We start from the raw sequence: 23,701 nt of genomic DNA, 5'->3' as shown, positions 1-23,701 counted from the left end.
GGGGTGGGAGGAAGGGATAGGTGAGAGGAAGAACCGGTTAGGGAGGCAGAGACAGGTTGGACTGGTTTTGGGATGCAGTGGGTGGGGGGTAAGAGCTGGGCTGGTTGTGTGGTGCAGTGAGGGGAGGGGACGAACTGGGCTGGTTTAGGGATGCAGTTGGGGAAGGGGAGATTTTGAAACTGGTGAAGTCCACATTGATACCATTAGGCTGCAGGGTTCCCAGGCGGAATATGAGTTGCTGTTCCTGCAACCTTCGGGTGGCATCATTGTGGCACTGCAGGAGGCCCATGATGGACATGTCATCTAAGGAATGGGAGGGGGAGTGGAAATGGTTTGCGACTGGGAGGTGCAGTTGTTTGTTGCGAACTGAGCGGAGGTGTTCTGCAAAGCGGTCTCCAAGCCTCCGCTTGGTTTCCCCAATGTAGAGGAAGCCACACCGGGTACAGTGGATGCAGTAATAAGAGTGATAAGAGGGAAGGAGGCTTTTGGTCAGCGGGAGCGTTGACCGCCGGTTGGGAAGTTGCGCCCTCTGAGAGCCGGGGTTGGCGAAGTGACTGAGGGACAGGGTATAGAGTCAGCAACAGGGACTAGAGCCAGCTGAGGAGATCTCCCCGTTTCGAAAATTGCTCCGCAGGAGTTTGTTTATTTTACATTTGTTGTTGGATTTTAGTCTGGAAACGCCACCTGCAGACTTTTAGTGCCATCGCTGAAGCTTGATGAATCATTAAAACTTTCTTGTACAGGGAATCGTCCTGCCTTTATTTTGATCCCCGGACAGCGATATTCAGATATTGCCAGATTATTTAAAATAAAGAACTGCGATGCTGTAAATCAGGAACAAAAACAAAGTTGCTGGAAAAGCTCAGCAGGTCTGGCAGCATCTGTGATGGCAAAAACAGAGTTAACGTTTCAGGTCCGGTGACCCTTCCTCAGAACATTGTAGTTGTATATTGCCAGATTATACCGCCGTGAAGTTTTTTGGGACAGTTTTGCAGTGTTTAAAGGCGTTATGGAAATGCAAGTGTTATTGTACGGCGGTGTCATTTAAACACTGTTACGTAACATTTTTCATTTTCATTTTGTTTGTTCAAGTACGTGTAACTAATGACAGCAACAGGGAGAACCTGGTATAAATTAGTCCTGCTTCCAATGGGCAGGGCAGAACTGTAGCTTCGACTCACAGAAACATTGGATCTTCGGAGATGCACGGTCGGATAATTGGCCTAGCGTTTGCTATCTCCTATCCCATTCTTGGAGCCATCGGTGTCCCCGGTAAGCCCTAAACTGTGAGTTCGTCTGTAATCTCTTGTCATCTTCCCCATTCCTGCTATATGTCCGCTCATTATAATGCAGTTTCACAGACACACACACACGCACGCACACAGACACGCATAAATACGTATGCAGACCTCTAACAAAGGGGTATCAATCTGAAATAATAGATCTGTTTCTCCTCAACCATGATGGAAGGTGGATAAAGGAGCAGATAGGTGAAGAGAAGATAGACAGATAAAGGAGGTGGGAATGGAGCCAGGAAAGGTGAGGTTAGGCAGGGAGTTGGGATGGTGGTTAATCAGTTGAGGGAAGACGGACAGGTAAAGGAGTTGGAAATGAGGCTTGTAGGTAGGAGCTCGAGGTGGAGGTGGAGGTCGGGGTTGGCCAGTGAGGTGGGAGGAGCGGATAGGTGGGGAAAAAGTCACAGGTCAAGGTGGCAGAGACGAGCTGGACTGGTTTTGAGATGAGGTCGGAAGATTTTGAAGTTTGTGAAGTCCGCATGAAGCTGGAGAAAATAGTTTTATAATGATATCAACAAATAATTAAGTTCTTTATTTAATCATTCATGGAATGTGAATGTGTTGCCGGTGAAGTAGGCATTATTTGCTCAGCCCTAACTGCCAGTGAGAAGCTGGTGATGGTCTGCCTCCAGAACCAAACAGTCCACTTTATTGGCACGTCATCCACCACCTTTACTATTCATTTTCTTCACCAATGATGCACAGTGACAGACATGTGTACTATTTACAAGACGGAACAGTATCCCACAAAGCCTTCAAAAAAGGCATCTTCTTTCATTATCAGTGTAAGGTCCTCATATAGCTCACTACAATCAGGTAGTGTCTTGTAAGATGATCATTTATTTATTTCTTCTGATAAACATGTTAATGACTCTATTTGAATGACGGAGTGGTGTTATTTCCTGTTAAAGAATGCATTCTTCAACAAGTTGAATCATCAGAAGTTCAATATGGACATTTAGGTACATGATTGAGCCGAATCTTGCTTGAAGCAACATAGAAGATTGCTGAAAACACAAAAGTCCTAATTTTAAAATATAACACACGTTTTTAAAATTTTCTGATCTTTTTATGTGTACTTGCATGTATATTAGCAGAAGAACAATTCTAATCCTATAATAATTATACAATTAGAATTATTATTCTGAAATCTGTGTTACTCTAATATTTCTCACTGAAACAACTAAAACTATCTCATAAACATAATTGGAGAAATTTTGTCAGTCTTTCACTATTGCTGGGTCAAAATCCTAGAATTCCCTCCTGAACAACATTGTAATACACCTTATATATTGCTGCAGTTCAAGACTCACCACCAGATTCTCAAGGACAGTTAGGTGTATATATTAAATGCTATCCTCGCCATCCATGGACATGTCCCATCAATTTATAAAAAGATACTCATGTATGCTAATTTCTTAATTCCATGAAATACTGCCTCAGGTACTGTCTTACAGTATAGAATTCAATTATTGGCCTAACTGATTGTGTTTGTGTTGGTATTTGTGATACACAAAAGCTACAGAGATCAATGTTCAGCCAGTGAGAAAAATTGGTAGCCTCCTAAGCATTTCTATGAAATGTATTAAATTATCTGATTTCTTGTTTCCATTTTTTTTCTACAGCTAATGTAACAGCAATAGTTATCCTATCGCGAGGAAAGTGTGGTCTCTCTAAATGCATAACTCGTTATCTGGTAGCCATGGCTGTGTCAGATCTGCTGGTCACCATCATAGGTGTGATATTGAATAGAATCAATGGCCTTTTCTTCCCTTACAGTTTCCTGTACATTACTCCACTGTGTACTCTCAGATCCTTCTTGCTGTTCGTAGCCAGAGACAGTTCGGTCTGGATTACAATTGCTTTCACCTTTGATCGCTACGTGACTATTTGTTGTCAGAAGCTGAAAAGAAAATACTGCACTGAAAAATGTGCTACTACAGTTATACTAACTGTCTGTGTACTGTTTTGCTTAAAAAACATCCCCTGGTGCTTTGCATTTAGACCTAGCTATATAGTGAATGGTATATCGTGGTATTGTAACTTAATACCGGAATATTACACTTCACAGATATGGATAGCTTTTGATTTGACTGACACACTGTTAGGCTCATTTGTTGCATTTGTTGTGATTTTGCTGCTCAATGCCCTGACTGGCAAGTACATTTTAGTAGCTAGTAGAGTTCGTTGGAAACTCCGGGCTAATTGCAGTGGTGAGACTAACCATGACCCAGAGTGGGAAAACAGAAGAAATTCCATTATATTACTCTTTTCTATAAGTGGGAGTTTTATCTTATTGTGGATGCCGTATCTTATAGTTTTTGTGTATATGCAAATTGCAAACCATAATTCTTCCTCAGGTTCAAATTCCCCTTTGTATATTGCTCAAGAAGTGGCTTTCTTGCTTCAGCTCCTTAGCTGCTGCACCAACACCTGTATTTATGCAGTGACCCAGAGGAAATTCAGAGAAGAGTTGAAGAATGGGATCAGATATGCACGAAAATTCACTGAAAAATTGTTTACATCATGAAAATATAATCTTTACGACTGTATTGCAAAAGTGAGATCATATAAATGTAAAGAAAAATACAACAGTGCAAATAAATATTTAAATCTAACAGATAGGGATAGACAAGAGAGGATTAGAAACATTAGAAATTGCACCAAAAGTGGGCCAGACAATCTGCCCGAAGAAATGTAAGCTGGAAATGAACATTGCAGAAAGACTGTTCTGAGGAAGTAAAACTTGCCAGAACTACCAAGAAAATTACTAAAGCTCTTCACAAATTCACAGAGAGAAAAGCGATATCTAAAGGTTAGTGAGCCTCTTAAAGAGAGATACATGTGATGTTGCAATTGAAATCAGAAACACCAAACGTACTAACTGCTTACTTTGTATTCGTCTTTATGATAGCGGAGTGAAGATAAGGTATGAGTCCTATATGGAAAGCATAAAATACACAAACTGGAAGGATTAACTCAAAGTAATTTAAGTAAACAAAAGAGTAAAGTAGAAAGAAATGAGATTTCAAGTTAAATAAATTTCCAGGGCCACAACATTTCCCAGAGAACAGCAAAAAGCAGGTGATGAAATTGTAGATACTTTACTCATCACTTTCCTAAATTCTTTCAATTCAGGAATTGTTATTTCAAATTAACAAATATTAAACAAGGGTAGCAAACATGAACTCCATAATTATATCGTATCAGTGCAGCACAGTCAACAGAATAGTGACTGGTCAGAGAATATCAGCTGGTCAGAGAGCATGAGTATGGATTGTAATGGGTAGCTCATATCAAACAATTAAGTTGACTTGAAACAAACAAAAACAGAAATTTAGCAGGTGTGGCAGCATCTGTGGGAAGAAAGCAGAGTTAATATTTTGAGTCTGGTGACTGTTCATCAGACCTATTTGTTTTAGTCAAGTTGACTTCTTTGAAGCAGTTAAATAATATGGTGCTTAAGGAAGTTTTCATAGAATCCCTAGAGTGTGGAAACAGGCCCTTCAGCCCAACAAGTCCACACCAACTTTCAGACATCCCGCCCAGAACCCATCCCCCTATACTACTCATCCCTGAACAGGATGGGCAATTTAGCATGGCAAATCCACCGAGCTTGCACATCCTTGGAGTGTGGGAGGAAACCAGAGCACCTGGAGGAAACCCATGCAGACACAGGGAGAATGTGCAAACTCCTCACAGACAATCACCTGATGGTGGAATTGAACCCAGGTCCCTGGTGCTGGGAGGCAACCTTTTCATGCAGAGGTTGGTGCAAGCATGGAATGAGCTGCTAGAGGAAGTGATGGAGGTGGGTACAATTACCACATTTAGAAGGTACCTAGATGGGTACATGAATAGGAAGAGTTTACAGGGACATGGGCCAAATTCTGGCAAATGGAACTAGAGCTGTTCAGGATATCTGGTCGACATGGACGAGGTGGACCAACAGGCCTGTTTCCATGCTGTGCATCTTTAGGGCCTGCTGAGTTTCTCCAACATTTTCTGTAACTTCCAGATTTCCAGCATCTGCAGTATTTTGCTTTTAGTCAACTTGCCTGATTTGAATTTTAAACAAAACCAAGCTGTTAACTGTCAGTCAGCATTAATGGATGCATTCTTCCAAGCAACGCCTCACCAATCAGAAGCAATTTGCAAATTAATCAGCAGTCTGTTTTCATGCAATTTGTATTCTTGCAAAGTGCCCTGATGAATGCAAGCCAGAAAGTTTCAATATAAGGAAGGCAAAATAGGTTTATTTAAATTTATGTGGAAATTTATTACTCAAACAGATGCTCTATTGATCTTAATGTTAACGAGAGTTTCAAAACTTCACTCACAATGGATGCCAAATTCATTGCTCTGTAGTTTACTTGATCAGTTTTACCAACTCTTTGAAAAATGGAAATAACATCTGTCAGACGTGTGAGCCACCTCTCTGGGGCTATGATTTCTGGGAGACTGGTGCCAGACTTCCAGCTATTTCCTTCATTAGTTCCTTAATGATCCTGAAATATATCCTATCCCACCTGAGAGATGTATTCAACCTAATGTCACACAGCTGTTTGGCAACCCAAATAAAATTCCTTGCTGTTAGCCAGACTTGGGAGTTTTTGCAATGCAGGGAGTATTTGTGTGTTACTAAAGCACTAGGCATTAGATCCAAATTTGGAATTTCACTGGCAGCCCAAGGAAAAGGTTTTCTGGAAAAGGCAGTAGCAGTACAGGCAATCTAATGCCGTACCCTCAAAGTCCAGGAGATGCAGCAAGAACCTGCTTTTCCGGCCACTATTTCATCAGGGGCCCAGTTGCTGGGTGATATTCGTTGTTCAAGTTCTGTCTATTTCAGATACCTCCTATTGCTAAAGAGCCACTATGTTTTTAATACACCTTGCTGTTTCTTTGGTGTCAGCTGTGAGTGGCACTCTTGCATTTGAGGTTGAAGACCTATTACATATAAAGCGAAAAAAAATATGACCATTTGGCCCATTACATCACTAGATCAAACAGACTGACATTTCTACATCATTTAAGTTCTGCAGTCCAGGCAATATCCTCAAAATCAGCTCTGTGCCCTGTCAAATGCAAGCCGATTCTTGCAGAAATGTGGAGGCCAGATTTATACACACTACTCTGGCTTTTGTCTGACAAATGTTCATTCCAGTTCCAGTACACTCACCCTGCTCTCATACTTTACTTAAAGTAGGAAAGTACTAGAACAGAAAGCAGAATATAGTGTTACAGCGACAGAGAAGGCACAGAGAAAGATCAGCTCTAATTTATGAGAGGTCCAATCAAAAGTCTGATGAGAGTCGGGAAGAATCTGTTCTTAAATGAAGCAAATAATATGATAAAGGGAACGGAGGGCAACTCTGGGAAGAAGGATAACTGGGAGAATAGATGTGTTTGAAAGAAAGGAAGGGTGTAATGGGCCGAAGGGAAGAGGGATCAGGAAATCAGCTGATCTAAGAGTCGGTAAAGGAGGTAAGGAAGTGGGAATCAGGCTATAGGGTCAGAGTGGGGTGAGATACTGGGATTAAGTGAGTCCTATCATCAAATAGCATTCCTTCCACTCACCAACCCAAAATATCACCTCTTCTCTCTAACCATTGAATGCCTTCCCTTGTTCCAATCACCTCACTCTACCCTCCTCCAGCCCTGTCCCAAATCCTCTGCATATAATTGTTCACCTCTTGCCTTCAATTTATGTTTCTATCTCACTCATCCACTCCACACACTTTACTCCACTCCCCTATCAACCTCCTTCAATTTCACGTTCTCCTACTGCCTTGCCACTCCCCAACTCATTCCTATGTTCCCTCCTCACTTCTGGCCCACCTCTTCCCTACCACTCACTCACTCTTTCACCAAACCTCTACTGTTTCTCCATTTCACCCTACCTCTCTCCCCCATTTCCTCGCACTTCCTTCCACCCTCTCTCCTGCTCGCTGTGTCTTTCCACCGTTCTCTTCTTCCTCTCAACCCTATCCACTCTAGCACTCTAGCATCCCTCCCTTCCAACACCTCTCACTCCCAGCATTCCTTCCTGTCCACCCAGCTACCAGACCCTCATTCCCCCTTTTCCAGCTTTCCCTGCCAAACCCACATCCCTTTCCCCAGCTCTCACTCCAAACGCTAGATCACCCTAATTCCTCACCTGCCCACACACACCTCTCTCCTTCTTTCCAGACCACTCTAACTCCGACCCTCTCTTCCTACCCATCCCACCTTCTACATTCCCACACCCCTCTTTCGCCTTCCTCACTCCTCTCTCAACTTTATCCCCACCCCACACTCCATTCCCCACAACACCTCTCTCTCCATTTCCCCAAGCCACCTCTCTCCATCCTCCCAAAATCCCTTTCCATCACCCCCTAAGTCCACTCACTCCAAACCCCTCTCTCTCCATTTCCCCAAAATACCTCTCTCCATCCTCACCCCATACACATCCCGTCTCCTTCCCCGATCCCACGTACCCCATTCTCTCCTTCCCTCCATCACATTCCCCTTCTCACCATCAACCGTCTGCTCGCCTCTCTCCTTCGCCCCATGCCCTTACCTCCACCCCCATTCATCACTCCTAATACTCCACTCTTCATTCCCACATGCCCTCCCTACATCACCGCCTCTCTCCTTCCCACCCCACTCTTTGTCCCATTCCCCTACCCACTACCCGCATTCCCTGCACCATTCCCTCTTCCCCCACTCCCTGCACCATCCCCTCTTCCCCCACTTACACCATCCCCTCTTTTGTCACCCCATCCCCACACCCTTCTCCCATCATCTCCACCTTCCCCTACCACCACTTTCCTGCAGCCCCCTTCCCCACTGTTTTTCCGACACCTCTCTTCCCCCACTACCATCCCCGCCCCACCTCCATCCTCCCCTCAACCCCTGCCCTTCGCCATCCCGCTCCTCCCTTCGCCCCGCCTTCGCCGCCCCTCTCACCCCCTCCCACACCCCCTATGCCGACCCCCACCCCTTCCCTCGCTACGCCGCCCCCTTGTCCCTTCCCTCGCTTCGCCGACCCCTCGCCCGCTTTGCCGCCGCCCTCGCCCCCTCCCTCACCCCATCACCATTCCCCTCGCCCCCTCCGCCGCCCCCTCCTCGCACCCTCCCTCACTTCATCGCCATCCCCCTCGCCCCCTCCGCCGCCCCCTCCCTCGCCATCCCCCTCACCTCCTCTGCCGCCCCCCTCGCCCCCTTCACTGCCCCCCCAGCCCCCTTCGCTGCCCTCCTCGCCCCATTCATCACCCCCACCATCCCCCTCTTCATCGCCCCCCCCCCACCATGTACCTTTGCCACCCCCCTCGGCCCCTTTGCCACCTTCGCCCCCACCCCCGGTCCCCCCCTCGCCCTCTTCATCACCCCCTCCATCGCCCCCTCGCCACCCCCCTCGGCCCCTTCGTCCACCCCCCTCGCCAATCCCCTCGCCCCTTTACCACGCCCCCTCGCCGCCCCCCTCCTCCCCTCACCCTCACCCACCTTCCCCATCCTCCCCTCATCCCTTCCTCCCCTCACCCCCTTGCTTCCCGCACCACTTCCACGCCCCCTCGGCTTCAGCACCACTTTCCCCCTCACCTAAAGCACCTCTTCCCCCCCCACTGACCCCCTTCACTTCTTCCACCCATCCCCTCTTCCCCCGTCCCCTCTACAAGCCACCTCTTCCCTGTACCCCTTCCCTCTAACCCCACACCTCTTCCCCCTATCTTCCCACCTCTGCCCCGTCCCTCCACTAGACCCCTCACCTCAACTCTTCCCCCCTCCACTGCTTCCCCACTCCTGTCCCCCTATCCACCCACTCCCCCAACACCTCTTCCCCCCCTCAACCCTCCCACCTCACGCCCCTCCCCCTTCCACCCCTCATGTCTGCCCCCCACCTTTTCCCCCCTCCACCGCTTAATCTCCTTCTGTCTCCCTCACCCCGCTCGCACCACACTCACCTCTTCTCCACTCCCCCTCACCCCTTCCCCACTCCTGTCTCCCTCCCCCACCTCACTCCCCCCTTACACCTACCCCACCTCCAACACTGCACCCCTCCCCCTTTCCCCCCCTTCACCACCACCCCCATCCCCCTTCATCCCCTCCACCAAAGCCGCTGTCTCCCTCACTCCGCTCCACCACCGGCGCCCTCCCCAGTCGCCCCCGTCCACCACCACCCCCTCCCCCTCACCCTCCACACCACCGCCCCCTCCCCCCACACCACTGTCCCCTCCCGTCTTCCCCCCTTCCACCCACCCCTCACCTCTTCCCCCTTCACCCCTTCCACCCACCACTCACCTCTTCACCCTCATCCCCACCCCTCACCTCTTCCCCCTTCACCCCTTCCACCCACCACTCACCTCTTCACCCTCATCCCCACCCCTCACCTCTTCTGCCTTCACTCCTTCTACCCACCCCTCATCTCTTCACCCATTCCTCCCCCAACCCTCACCTCTTTCCCTCTTCCCCCTTCACCCCTTCCACCCACCCCTCACCCCTTCTCCCTCCCCCCTCCATCCTCACCTCTTCCCCTGCACCCCTCACCTCTTCCCCGCCTACTCCTCACCTCTTCCCCCCTCCCCCCTACCCCTCACCTCTTCCTCCTCTACCCCTCACCTCTTCCCCCTCCCCCCTACCCCTCACCTCTTCCCCCTCTCCTCTACTCCTCACCTCTTCCCCCCTCCCCCCTACTCCTCACCTCTTCCCCCCTCCCCCCTACTCCTCACCTCTTCCCCGCTTCCACTACCCATCACCTATTCCCCGCTTCCCCCTCCATCCCTCACCTCTTTCCCCGCTTCCCCCTCCACCCCTGACCTCTTCCCCCTTTCCCAACCAACCCCTCACCTCTTCCCCTTCCCCCCACCCCCCACTTCCCTCTCCCCCAACCCCCACTTCCCTCTCCCCCAACCCGTCCCCAACTTCCCTTCCCCCCCCTCACCTCTTCCCCCTTCCCCCCCACTCCTCACCTCTTCCCCCTTTCCCCCCGACCCCTCACCTCTTCCCCCTTTCCCCCCCGACCCCTCACCTCTTCCCCCTTTCCCCCCAACCCCTCACCTCCTCCCCCTATTCCCCCACCTCTTCCCTCTTGCCCGCCACCTCTTCTCTCTTGCCCGCCACCTCTCACCTCTTCCCCCTTATCCCCCACCCCTCACCTCATCCCCCTTGCCCCCCAACCCTCACATCGTCCCATCCTCACCTCTTCCTCTCAACAACTCCAACCGAGCCTCAACCTCACCCCCAACTTCTCACTCTCCCAACAACTGCTTCTCTCTACCCTCCCACCCCTGACACCTCACCTCTCTCCCCACTAATGCCCACTTCTCTCTCCCCCACCCCACACCCCGACTTCTCTCTCTCTCTCCCCCACACCCCCCACTTTTCTCTCTCTCCCCCACACCCCCCACCCCCCACTTTTCTCTCTCTCCCCCGCACCCCCCACTTTTCTCTCTCCCCCCGCACCCCCCACTTTTCTCTCTCCCCCCGCACCCCCCACTTCTCTCTCTCCCCCCGCACCCCACACTTCTCTCTCTCCCCCTGCACCCCCCACTTCTCTCTCTCCCCCCGCACCCCCCACTTCTCCCTCTCCCTCACCCCCCACTTCTCTCTCTCTCCCCCCACACCCCCCACTTCTCTCTCTCCCCCCACACCCCCCACTTCTCTCTCTCCCCCCACACCCCCCACTTCTCTCTCCCCCCACACTCCCCACTTCTCTCTCTCCCCCCACACCCCCCACTTCTCTCTCTCCCTCACCCCCCACACCCCCCACTTCTCTCTCTCCCCCCACACCCCCCACTTCTCTCTCTCCCCCCACACCCCCCACTTCTCTCTCTTCCTCACCCCCCACACCCCCCACTTCTCTCTCTCCCCCCACACCCCCCACTTCTCTCTCTCCCCCCACACCCCCAATTCTCTCTCTCCCCCCACACCCCCAACTTCTCTCTCTCCCCCCACACCCCCAACTTCTCTCTCCCCCCACACCCCCAACTTCTCTCTCTCTCCCCCAACACCCCCCACTTCTCTCTCTCGCTCCCCCAACACCCCCCACTTCTCTCTCTCTCTCTCCCCCCCAACACCCCACCCCTCACTTCTCTCTCTCCTGCACCCCACCCCCCACTTCCCTCTCTCCCCCGCACCCCACCCTCCACTTCCCTCTCTCCCCCGCACCCCACCCTCCACTCCCCTCTCTCCCCCGCACCCTACCCCCACACCCCACCCCCCGCACCCCCCACTTCCCTCTCACCCACCCCCACTCCCATCTCTCCCACCGCCCCGACTTCCCTCTCTCCAACTTCCCACTCTCCCCACCCAACCCCACACTTCCCTCTCTCCCACTTCCCATTCTCCCCGCCACCCCACACTTCCCTCTCTACCACCCGCTGAGAAAAACCTAACCAGATAAATAGAAAGCGGGACATAACACCAGCACCTCGTCGGAGTCTCACTGATGATGTTACCTAGAATGGTGACAAAACATCTGGGAACAAACCTTCAAGCTCCGTGAACCAGCTTACATCCGGAACAAAATAAAGACCCACTCTTTTGTGGACCGAGAGGAGGAGAGCGCTGTGTTGGAGGTGAAAGGAAGACGTCGGGTTGGCTGTGCACCCTTGCAACCAGTGGATCTTAACGCTGGCTTTGGCCTCGCGTTGGTTCAGGGGAGCAGCCAACCTGCAATGATGGCTGCGGCAAGTGGTCGTGCCCCATGTCGGGGGGGGTCCGGAACACCATCCGTGTTTCCATGAAGAAGGTGGATGAAGGTGCACCTGTGGACCGCACCTTCTTCGTGAAGAGGGTCCTGTTGGACTGTTGTGGGTTCGCTGCTGCGGACATTTACTGCCTGCAGGATTTCCCCAGAGGAGGTTTTTACGATGTGACCTTCAGGAGTCCCAAGCTTTGCGAGCGCTTCCTGGAGGTTTTCAAGGAGAAAGGAGGTGAGGGCCCCCTCTCTGTATTGACCGCTGTCCCGCTGTTTGTGATGCCAGCGCAGAGGAGTCGTATGGTGACTGTACACATGTACAACCCGCATGTGCCAGCAGTTGATGTCCTGACCTTCCTTGGAAGGTACGTGAAGTTGGAAGGGGACCTAACTGACATCATGGACCCCTTTGGTATCTGGACCAATAAGAGGCAGGTCAAGGTGATGCTGAGGATGGGCGCGGACGGGAACGTCGTACACCCACCGTCTAGCTTCGCGATCAGCAGGAGCAAGGGCTACCTGACGTAAAGTCTGCCATGACTGTGGTAGGTCAGGTCACGTGGCGGCCGACTGCAAAGCCACCATCTGCAGGAACTGCAGGGAGGAGGGACATCTTGCAAAGGATTGCCCACAAGAGAAAAGCCGCAACCTTTGTGGGGAAGCGGGCCACCTCTATAGGGCATGCCCGCAGCGGGGGACCACCTACGCCTAGGTCGCCGGCAGGGGCAATGCAGGGCCAGCCCTCCCGGAGGAGAGGAAGGCACCAGGGCCCTGCAAGGACCACACTAATGTGCAGGAGGGTCAGGTCGTGCAGGAGGGCCCAGCCCCGCAGGATGGGCCCGAGGCCAGCAAAGCGCCCCTGCAGGCTCCGTTCCCGACAACCCGGAGTCGATGGAGGTGGCGACAGGTGACCCAGGGGAGTGGACGACGGTCCAGAAAGCGAGGAGGAAGGTGCGTCAGCGGGCCCAGGAGTCGCAACCATCAAGCAGGAAGAGGCAGCTACAGGGGGGCTATAAGAGCTCCTCTGACGAGGGGGATTCGGAGAGGGCCCACCCGAAGCAGAAGTTAAAGATCTCAAGGGAGAAGCAAAGCAGCACGACGCTTCCAGGTGACGGGAGGCGTCCTAAGGCTCCCTCCAACACCCAGTCACGTGCCGCTGGGGCACTGGAGAGCCCCCCGGAACTTCCAGGCGGGAAGGAGGAAACAGCGCGTCCCCAGCCTGACCCAGAGCCGGACTCTCCTGCCTCCATACCCCCGACGGGGGGATGCCACCCGGAAGGCAGCACGGACGGTTTCCTGAGCCCTGAGAGCATCCAGCAGTTAGCCCGAGCAATGGACATGAAGGGACAGATAGAGGGGCTGGACCTTGGACTTGGGGAGGGTACTGCGGTCACTGCCCACAATGGGGGTACGAGTTGCGAACATTAATGTGCGCAGCATCAAGTCCACCGCAAGATGTGTGTCCATGTTGGCCTACCTGACCACCGTCAGGGTGGACCTCCTGTTTCTGCAGGAGTGCGGGATACCGCACCTCAGCAGGTACGGGAAATGGTCCGGTGCCTGGACCTGTGGGCCTTCGATCTGGTCGGGGGGTAACGACTGTTGCTCCTCGGGCCTGGCTATTCTGCTGCGGGGGCGCGACTTCACCATCTCTCAAGTTCAGGGGGTGGTGGGGGGGGGCGCCTCCTAGTGGCTGATGTCACCTACAGGAACGCTCCCCTGAGGCTGATCACTGTGTACGCCCCAGCGGTACGGAGTGAGCGGTTGGCCCTCCTGCAGCGGCTTCCACCCCTGCTGGCTACATCCAGGCCGGTCATCCTAGGCAGAGACTTCAACTGCATCATCGATGCAGGTGGAAGATCCGGCATGGGGACAGCGGGTGGGGGGAGTCAACTGGACGTCACGTCCAGATTCCTGATGGGCACGATGAAGGACGCCGAGCTGCTCGACATCTTCAGCACCCCTGCAGACGGAGCGCAGCGGAGATACACCTTGTCGCGGCCAGACGGGTCTATTCGCTCAAGGATAGACTTCCTGTTTATGTCACGGGTGTTCTCGGACAGGTCCACCTGCGTCGAGCCGGTGTTCTTCTCTGACCACTGCTTCCTGCTGGCCAACTGTCACTTACAGGACGACCAACCGGCCGGCAAGGGGACGTGGAAGCTCAACACGACTCTGTTGACCCCAGAGAACGTCAAGGAGCTTAAGAGGGAATACGCTGGTTGGAGAACCGTGAAACCCTTCTTTGAGTCTCCTGGCGACTGGTGGGAGATGGTGAAGGAGAACATCAAGAGGTTCTTTGTCCTCAAGGGTGTTCGGAAGGCGAGAGAGAGGCGGGGAAAGCTGTCGCGACTCCAGAAAAGGGTGCAGAACCTGCCCCTTCTGCAGTTGATGGGGGTCAATGTCACGGAGGACCTCCGCAAGGTGAGGGGCCAGCAAGCCTCGCTCCTCGCCACAGAGGCCTCCAGGATAATCTTCCGATCCAGGGTCCGCTCCGTGGAGCGGGACAAGACATGCTCGCGTTTCATCTTTCAGAAGGTGCACAAAGAGAGCTCTGTGCTTAGCCGGCTGAAGGAGGACAACGGCTCGGTGACGTCATCTCGGCCCGACATTTTGAGGATCAGCAGATCCTTCTATGCCGGACTGTACGACACGAAGCCCACGGATAGCACGGCCTCCGAGTCATTCCTGTCATCTATCACGGAGGTCTTAGACGCCGGCACGAGGGAGTGGCTGGACCGGCCGATATCCCTGGACAAGCTGACCAGAGCCCTCAAGTCCTTGGAGAGGAATAGGACTCCCGGGAGCGACGGCTTACCGGTCAAGCTATATTCCGCTCTGTGGGACCCGGTCGGCCAGGACCTGCTGGAGGTGTGCGATAGTGCGCTTCAGGCAGGGGAAATGTGCAAGTCCATGAGGAAGGGCATCATCACCCTCATTTACAAGAGGAAGGGGGAGAGGGAAGAAATTAAGAATTGGCGTCCCATTTCACTATTGAATGTGGACTACAAAATCCTGGCCAAGGTCATAGCCAACCGGGTCAGGTCTGTCCTGGAGTCGGTGATTCATCCTGACCAAACCTGTGCTGTGCCGGGCAGGAAGATCGCTGAGAGCCTCGCGCTCATCAGGGATACGATCGCCTACGTGCAGGACAGGCAGGTGGACACCTGCCTCATCAGCCTGGACCAGGAGAAGGCCTTCGACAGGGTCTCTCATGCTTACATGAGGGACGTCCTCTCCAAATTGGGGTTCGGGGAGGGCACCCGCAATTGGATCCGGCTGCTCTACACCAACATCGTCTCGATCAACGGGTGGGAATCGGACAGTTTTCCTGTCAGATCTGGAGTCAGGCAGGGCTGCCGGCTCTCTCCTGCCTTGTTCGTGTGCTGTGTGGAGCCCTTCGCCGCATCCATCAGGAAGGACGTGAGCCTGAAGGGCGTGACTATCCCAGGCAGCGGAGTCCTTCAGGTCAAGATCTCCCTGTACATGGACGATGTCGCCGTCTTCTGCACCGATCGTCGGTCGCTGAGTAGACTGTTGGACATCTGCAGCCAGTTTGAACTGGCCTCGGGTGCCAAAGTCAATAGGGGTAAGAGCGAGGTCATGTTCTTCGGGAACTGGGACGTCTGCTCCTTCATCCCCTTCACCATCAGGACAGACTACCTGAAGGTGCTGGGTGTTTGGTTTGGTGGAGCTGGGGCGTGCACTAAGACTTGGGAGGGGCATATCACTAAATTGAAACAGAAGCTGGGCAGGTGGACACTCCGGTCCCTCTCCATTGCGGGTAAGAACCTGGTTGTCAGGTGCAAGGGGCTTTCGAACTGTTGTATGTGGTGCAGGCCTGGCCTATTCCCTGGACCTACGCCACTGCGGTCACCCGGGCCATCTTCCACTTTATTTGGGGGTCGAGGATGGACCGGGTCCACAGGGACACCATGCACAAAGACCTGGAAAATGGGGGAAAGGGCGTACCAAACGCCACCCTCGCCCTGATGGCTACTTTTGTGTGCGGCTGCATCAAGCTGTGCGTAGATCCTCAGTACGCAAACACCAAGTGACACTACTTACTGAGGTTCTACCTGTCCTCGGTGTTACAAAGGATGGGCCTGTCCTCGTTGCCGTGGAACGCTCCGAGTAGTTGGACCGTTCCGTACCACCTGTCCTTCGTAGAGAAATTTTTGAAAGGAAACACCTTTGACCACAAGGCCGTCAGGCAGTGGTCAGCACCTAGTATCCTCGAGAGCCTTTGGAAAAAGGAGGGTGGATCCTGTCGTGTGGTTCCCCACGCAGACTGCCAAAGTCGTTTGGCAGAATGCCTCATCGCCAGAACTTTCAAACAAGCACAAGGACATTGCTTCGCTGGCGGTGAGGGGGGCTCTGCCAGTGAGATCCTTTATGCATGCCCGGAATCTCGGCGCCACCGCACGCTGCCCTCGAGGTGGCTGCGGAGGGGACGAGACTGTCGATCACCTCCTTCTGGAGTGTGCATGTTAGATCGGAAGAGCGTCGTGTAGGGGGATGCAGTGGTATTTGTCGAGGTTAGCACCGAGTCCCGCATCACGGAGCTGCTCGGGACGAACCTCGACAAATACCACTGCATCCCCCTCCAGACCTCCTGCGCATAGGCACACTCCAGAAGGAGGTGATCGACAGTCTCGTCCCCACCGCACGCTGCCCTCGAGGTGGCTGCGGAGGGACGAGACTGTCGATCACCTCCTTCTGGAGTGTGCCTATGCGCAGGAGGTCTGGAGGGGGATGCAGTGGTATTTGTCGAGGTTCGTCCCGAGCAGCTCCGTGATGCGGGACTCGGTGCTCTACGGGCTGTTTCCCGGGACGCACACCGAGACCAACATCAACTGTGCCTGGAGGACCATCAATGTGGTGAAAGACGCTCTTTGGTCTCCCGCAACTTGCTGGTCTGCCACCTGAAAGAACTGACCCCAACCGAATGTTGCAGACTGGCGCACCCCAAGTGCTGAGGGACGCGCTAAAGCTTGGGGCAGCCGCCGCCAAGGCGTGGTGGGGAAAGACCACGGTATGAAACCCCTCGTCCAGAATAGAAAAAAGGGCCCTATCGGGTAACTGGGCCCAGCTGGCGCCTTCCCCAACGGGACTGCGCGGGGTGACGACTGCCGGGGTGTTTTCTTTGCTTTGTTTTTTTTCTTCTTTGTTTTTTTCCTTTAGTTGGTGTACGTACCCCCTGGGTAACCCAGAGCAGCGTGCATGACTGGGTAGGTGTAGAAATGTTTTTTTTTTGTACATCTTATGAATAAAGTATATTTTTTCAAATAAAAAAAAGTGACGAAACGTCTGAAAATGAACCTTCCAGCACAGCGAGCAAACTCACACCCAGAACCTCAACATGAGCTACAAATCTCAAAACTCACTTCCCTCTCTCCCACCCCAACCCCCAACATCCATTCTCCAACCCCCACCCCCCTCACCCCGACCCTCCCACTTCCCTCTCACCCAACCCCGACTTCCCCCTCCCCCAACTTCCCTCTCCCCCAGCCCCCCTACATCCCCCCCACCTCCCAATTCCACCTCACCCCCCTCTTTCCCCCAACCCCCCACTTCCCTCTCCCCCCACCCCCCCACTTCCCCCTCTCCCCCCCTCCCCTCCACTCCCCTCCTCTACCCCCTCTCTCCCCGCAACTTCCCTCTCTCTCCCACCCCCACTTCCCTCTCTCTCCCCCCCGACTTCCCTTTCCCTCTCTCTCTCTCTCTCTCTCTCTCTCTCTCTGCCCCCAGTTCCCTCTCTCTCTCCCCCCCAGTTCTCTCTCTCTCTCTCTCTTCCCCCCTCCAGTTCCCTCTCTCTCCCCCACCAGTTCTCTCTCTCTCTCTCTCTTCCCCCCCACAACGTCCCCCCTCTCTCTCTCTCTCTTCCCACCCCCCACTTCCCCCCCTTTCTCCCCCCCACTTCTCTCTCACTCTCTCTTCCCCCCGCCATTTCTCTCTCTCCCTCTGTCTACCCCCCCCCATTTCCCTCTCTCTCTCTCTCTCTCTCTCCCCCCCCCAATTCCCTCTCTCTCTCTCTCTTCCTCCCCCACTTCCCTCTCTCTCTCTCCCCCCCCCACTACCCTCTCTCTCTCCCCCCCCACTACCCTCTCTCTGTCTTCCCCCCCAACTTCCCTCTCTCTCTCTCCCGCCCCACTTCCCTCTCTCTCTCCCCCCCAACTTCCCTCTCTCTTCCCCCCACTTCTCTCTCTCTCTGTCTCTCTGTCTCTCTCTCTTCCCCCCACTTCCCTCTCTCTCTCTCTCTCTTCCCCCCGCCCCACTTCCCCCTCTCTCTCTCCCCCCCCACTTCCCTCTCTCTCTCTCCCCCGCAACTTCCCTCTCTCTCTTCCCCCCACTTTTCTCTCTCTCTCTCTCTCTCTCTTCCCCCGCCACCAACTTCCCTCTCTCTCCCCGCCTACATCCCTCTCTCTCTCTCTCTCCCCCACCACTTCCCCCCCAACTTCCCCCCTCTCGCTCTCTCTCCCCCCTGACTTCCCTCTCTCTCTCTCTTCCCCCCACTTCCCCACCTCTCTCTCCCCCCCCCACTTCTCTCTCTCTCTCTGTCCCCCCCACTTCCCTCTCTCTCTCCCCCCCCATTTCCCCCCTCTCTCTCCCCCCCCACTTCTCTCTCTCTCTCCCCCCCACTTCACTCTCTCTCTCCCCCCCCACTTCCCTCTCTCTCTACCCCCCTTCTCTCTCTCCCCCCCTTCTCTCTCTCTCTCTCTCTCTCCCCCCCCCAACTTCTCTCTTTCTCTCCCCCCCAACTTCCCTCTCTCTCTTCCCCCCGCCATTTCTCTCTCTCTCTCTCCCCCCCCACTTCCCTCTCTCTCTCTCTCTCTCCACCCCACTTCTCTCTCTCTCTCTCTCTCCACCCCACTTGTCTCTCTCTCGCTCGCTCTCTCTCCCGCCCCACTTCCCTCTCTCTCTCTTCCCCCCACTTCTCTCTCTTCTTCTCTCTCTTCCCCCCCCACTTCCCTCTCTCTCTCTTCCCCCCACCCCACTTCCCCCTCTCTCTCTTCCCCCCCACTTCCCTCTCTCTCTCTCTCCCCCCAACTTCTCTCTCTCTCCCCCGCAACTTCCCTCTCTCTCTTCCCCCCACTTTTCTCTCTCTCTCTCTCTCTCTTCCCCCCCCCCACCAACTTCCCTCTCTCTCTCCCCACCTACTTCCCTCTCTCTCTCTCCCCCACCACTTCCCCCCCTCTCACTCTCTCTCTCTCCCCCCGACTTCCCTCTCTCTCTCTTCCCCCCCCACTTCCGTCTCTCTCTCTCTCTCCCCCCCACTTCCCCACCTCTCTCCCCCCCCACTTCTCTCTCTCTCTCTGTCCCCCCGACTTCCCTCTCACGCTCTCTCCCCCCACTTCACTCTCTCTCCCCCCCACTTCCCTCTCTCTCTCCCCCCCTTCTCTCTCACTCTCTCTCTCCCCCACTTCTCTCTCTCTCTCTCTCTCTCCCCCCCCGACTTTTCTCTCTCTCTCTCCCCCCCCACTTCCCCCCCCACCCACTTCCCTCTCTCTCTCTCTCTCTCTCTCTCCCCCCAACTTCTCTCTCTCTCTCTTCCCCCCCCACTTCCCTCTCTCTCTCTTCCCCCCCCAACTTCCCCCTCTCTCTCTCTTCCCCCCCCAACTTCCCCCCTCTCTCTCTTCCGCCCCCACCTCTCTCTCTCTCTCTCTCTCCCCCCCCCACCCACTTCTCTCTCACTCTCTCTCCCCGCCCACTTCCCCCCCTCTCTCTCTCCCCCCCACTTCCCCCCCTCACTCTCTCTCTCCGCCCCCACTTCCCTCTCTCTCTCTCTCCCCCCCCACTTCTCTCTCTCTCTCTGTCCCGCCCACTTCCCTCTCACTCTCTCTCTGTCCCCCCCACTTCTCCCTCACTCTCTCTCCCCCTTCCCTCTCTCTCCCCCCCACTTCCCTCTCTCTCTCCACCCCACTTCCCTCTCTCTGCCCCCCCACCACTTCCCTCTCAAACTCTCTCTCTCCCCCCCCACTTCCCTCTCTCTCTCTCTCTCACCCCCACTTCCCTCTCTCTCTCTCTTCCCCCTCACTTCCCCCTCACTCTCTCTCTCTACCCCCCACTTCCCCTCTCTCACTCTCTCCCCCCGACTTCCCTCTCTCTCTCCCCCCTCCCACTTCTCTCTCTCTCTCTGTTCCCCCCACTTCCCTCTCACTCTCTCTCTGTCCCCCCAACTTCTCTCTCTGCCCCCCCACTTCCCTCTCTCTCCCCCCCCCCACTTCCCCCTCCTCTCTCTCCCCCCCACTTCCCCCTCCGCTCTCTCCGCCCCCACTACCCCCTCCGCTCTCTCCGCCCCCACTACCCCCTCCTCTCTCTACCCCCCCACTTCCCCCCCTCTCTCTCTCCCCCCCAACTTCCCCCTCCTCTCTCCCCCCCCACTTGCCCCTCCTCTCTCCACACCCACCACTTCCCCCTCCTCTCTCTCTCCCCCCTCCTCTCTCCCCATCCCACGACTTCACCCTCCTCTCTCTCTCCCCCCCACTTCCCCCTCCTCTCTCCCCATCCCACCACTTCCCCCTCCTCTCTCCCCCCCACTTCCCCCTCCTCTCTCCCCCCCACTTCCCCCTCCTCTCTCCGCCCCACTTCCCCCTCCTCTCTCCCCATCCCACCACTTGCCCCTCCTCTCTCCCCCCCATTTCCCCCTCCTCTCTCCCCCCCACTTCCCCCTCCTCTCTCCCCCCGACTTCCCCATCTCTCTCCCCCCCACTTCCCCACCTCTCTCTCCCCCCCCCACTTCTCTCTCTCTCTCTGTCCCCCCGACTTCCCTCTCACGCTCTCTCTCCCCACTCACTTCTCTCTCTCCCCCCACTTCACTCTCTCTCTCCCCCCCACTTCCCTCTCTCTCTCCCCCCCACTTCCCTCTCTCTCTCCCCCCTTCTCTCTCACTCTCTCTCTCCCCCACTTCTCTCTCTCTCTCTCTCCCCCGACTTTTCTCTCTCTCTCTCCCCCCCACTTCCCCCCCCCACCCACTTCCCTCTCTCTCTCTCTCTCTCTCTCTCTCTCTCCCCCCAACTTCTCTCTCTCTCTTCCCCCCCCACTTCCCTCTCTCTCTCTTCCCCCCCCAACTTCCCCCTCTCTCTCTCTTCCCCCCCCAACTTCCCCCTCTCTCTCTCTTCCGCCTCCACCTCTCTCTCTCTCTCTCCCCCCCACCCACTTCTGTCTCACTCTCTCTCCCAGCCCACTTCCCCCCCTCTCTCTCTCCCCCCGACTTCCCCCCCCTCACTCTCTCTCTCCGCCCCCACTTCCCTCTCTCTCTCTCTCCCCCCAACTTCTCTCTCTCTCTCTCTGTCCCGCCCACTTCCCTCTCACTCTCTCTCTCGCTCTATGCGCCCCCACTTCCCGCTCTCTCTCTCCCCCCCCACTTCCCTCTCATCTCTCTCTGTCCCCCCCACTTCTCCCTCACTCTCTCTCCCCCCCTTCCCTCTCTCTCCCCCAACTTCCCTCTCTCTCTCCACCCCACTTCCCTCTCTCTCCCCCCCACCATTTCCCTCTCAAACTCTCTCTCTGCCCCCCCACTTCCCTCTCTCTCTCTCACCCCCACTTCCCTCTCTCTCTCCCCCCGACTTCTCTCTCTCTCTTCCCCCTCACTCTCTCTCTCTCCCCCCCACTTCCCCTCTCTCACTCTCTCCCCCCCGACTTCCCTCTCTCTCTCCCCCCTCCCACTTCTCTCTCTCTCTCTGTTTCCCCCACTTCCCTCTCACTCTCTCTCTGTCCCCCCAACTTCTCTCTCTGCCCCCCCACTTCCCTCTCTCTCCCCCCCACTTCCCTCTCTCTCTCACCCTCACTTCCCTCTCTCTCTCCCCCCCACTTCTCTCTCTCTCTCCCCCCCACTTCTCTCTCTCTCTCTCTCTTCCCCCCCGCCACTTCCCCTCACTCTCTCTCTCTCCCCCCCACTTCCCCTGTCTCACTCTCTCTCTCTCTCTCCCACCCGACTTCCCTCTCTCTCCCCCCCCCAACTTCTCTCTCTGCCCCCCGACTTCCCTCTCTCTCTCTCCCCCCCACTTCACTCTCACTCTCTCTCTCTGTCCCCCCCACTTCCCTCTCACTCTCTCTCCCCCCACTTCCCTCTCTCTCTCACCCCCACTTCCCTCTCTCTCTCACCCCCACTTCCCTCTCTCTCTCACCCCCCCCACTTCACTCTCACTCTCTGTACCCCCAACTTCCCTCTCACTCCCCCCACTTCCCTCTCTCTCTCCCCCCATTTCCCTCTCTCTCTCACCCCCACTTCCCTCTCTCTCTCTCTCTCCCCCCCCACTTCTCTCTCTCTCTTCCCCCCCACTTCTCTCTCTCTCTTCCCCCCCCACTTCCCTCTCACATGCTCTCTCTCTCTCCCCGCCATTTCTCTCTCTCTCTCTCTCCCCGCCCCACTCCCCCCCCCTCTCTCTCTCCCCCCCACTTCCCCCCCTCACTCTCTTTCTCTCTGTCCCCCCCACTTCCCTCTCACTCTCTGTCCCCCCCTTCTCACTCTCCCCCCCTCATCCCTCTCACTCTCCCCCCCACTTCCTTCTCTCTCCCCCCGACTTCCCTCCCCACTTCTCTCTCTCCCTCCCCCCCTTCCCTCCCTCTCTACCCCCCTTCCCTCCCTCTCCCCTCCCCCACTTCCCTCTCTCTTTCCCCCGCCACCACTTCCCTCTCAAACTCTCTCTCTCACCCCCCAACTTCTCACTCTCTGTCTCTCCCCCCCACTTCTCTCTCTGTCGCCCCAACTTCCCTCTCACTCTCTCTCTCTCTCTCTGTCCCCCCCACTTCTCTCTCTCCCCCCTCTTCCCTCTCTCTCTCTCTCCCTCTCTGTCCCCCCAACTTCTCTCTCTCCCCCCTTCCCTCTCTCTCTCTCCCCCCACTTCCCTCTCTCTCTCTCTCTCCCCCCCACTTCCTTCTCTCTCGCACCCGACTTCCCTCTCTCTCTCTCCCCCCCACTTCCCTCTCACTCTCTTCTCCCCCCACTTCTCTCACTCCTCCCTTCCCTCTCTCTCTCCCCCCTTCCCTCTCTCTCTCCCCCCCGACTTCCCTCTCTCTCTCTCCCCCGACTTCCCTCTCTCTCTCTCCCCACCCACTTCCCTCTCTCTCTCTCCCCACCCACTTCCCTCTCTCTCTCTCCCCACCCACTTCCCTCTCTCTCTCTCCCCACCCACTTCCCTCTCTCTCTCCCCGCCCACTTCCCTCTCTCTCTCCCCGCCCACTTCCCTCTCTCTCTTCCCTCCCACTTCCCCCTCCTCTCTCTCCCAAACACTTGCCCCTCCTCTCTCCCCCAACTGCCCCATCCTCTCTCCCCCCCACTTCCCCCTCCTCTCTCTCCCCCCCACTTCCCCCTCCACTCTCTCCGCCCCCACTACCCCCTCCTCTCTCTCCCCCCCACTTCCCCCCCCTCTCTCTCCCCCCCCCACTTCCCCCCCTCTCTCTCTCCCCCCCAACTTCCCCCTCCTCTCTCCCCCCCCACTTCCCCCTCCTCTCTCCCCATCCCACCACTTCCACCTCTTCTCTCCGCCCCCGACTCCCCCCTCTCTCTCCCCCACCACTTCCCCGTCTCTCTCCGCCCCCACTTCCCCCTCTCTCTACCCCCCCACTTCCCCCTCTCTCTACCCCCCCACTTCCCCCTCTCTCTACCCCCCCAACTTCCCCCTCTCTCTTCCCCCCAACTTCCCTCTCTCTCACCCCCCCACTTTCCCCTCCTCTCTCCCCCTCCCACCCCTTCCCCCTCCTCCCCCCACCCCACCCCACCCCA

The 23,701-nt window shown here is 55.5% G+C and overlaps 1 protein-coding gene across 1 annotated transcript; it reads left to right on the top strand.

The window, feature by feature from the left end:
* Positions 1 to 1,186: 1,186 nt before the first annotated feature.
* Positions 1,187 to 4,842, top strand: LOC132210565 (probable G-protein coupled receptor 139). Its single transcript, XM_059651297.1, has 2 exons — positions 1,187 to 1,272; positions 2,921 to 4,842. Exons 1-2 carry the CDS (start codon positions 1,203 to 1,205, stop codon positions 3,823 to 3,825), a joined length of 975 nt encoding a protein of 324 aa, XP_059507280.1. The 5' UTR covers positions 1,187 to 1,202; the 3' UTR covers positions 3,826 to 4,842.
* Positions 4,843 to 23,701: the final 18,859 nt, after the last annotated feature.

This window comes from Stegostoma tigrinum, chromosome 15, assembly GCF_030684315.1.
Source record: "Stegostoma tigrinum isolate sSteTig4 chromosome 15, sSteTig4.hap1, whole genome shotgun sequence".
In the NCBI taxonomy this organism is placed as follows: Eukaryota; Metazoa; Chordata; class Chondrichthyes; order Orectolobiformes; family Stegostomatidae; genus Stegostoma; species Stegostoma tigrinum.
This window is presented reverse-complemented; position numbering and strand designations above follow the sequence as displayed.

Bases quoted from the DNA above. Each gene is read 5' to 3' on its own strand.
- LOC132210565 (XM_059651297.1), top strand. From the start codon at position 1,203: ATGCACGGTCGGATAATTGGCCTAGCGTTTGCTATCTCCTATCCCATT. The intron at 1,273-2,920 runs GTAAGCCCTAAA...TTTTTTCTACAG, and splicing joins TGGAGCCATCGGTGTCCCCG to CTAATGTAACAGCAATAGTT.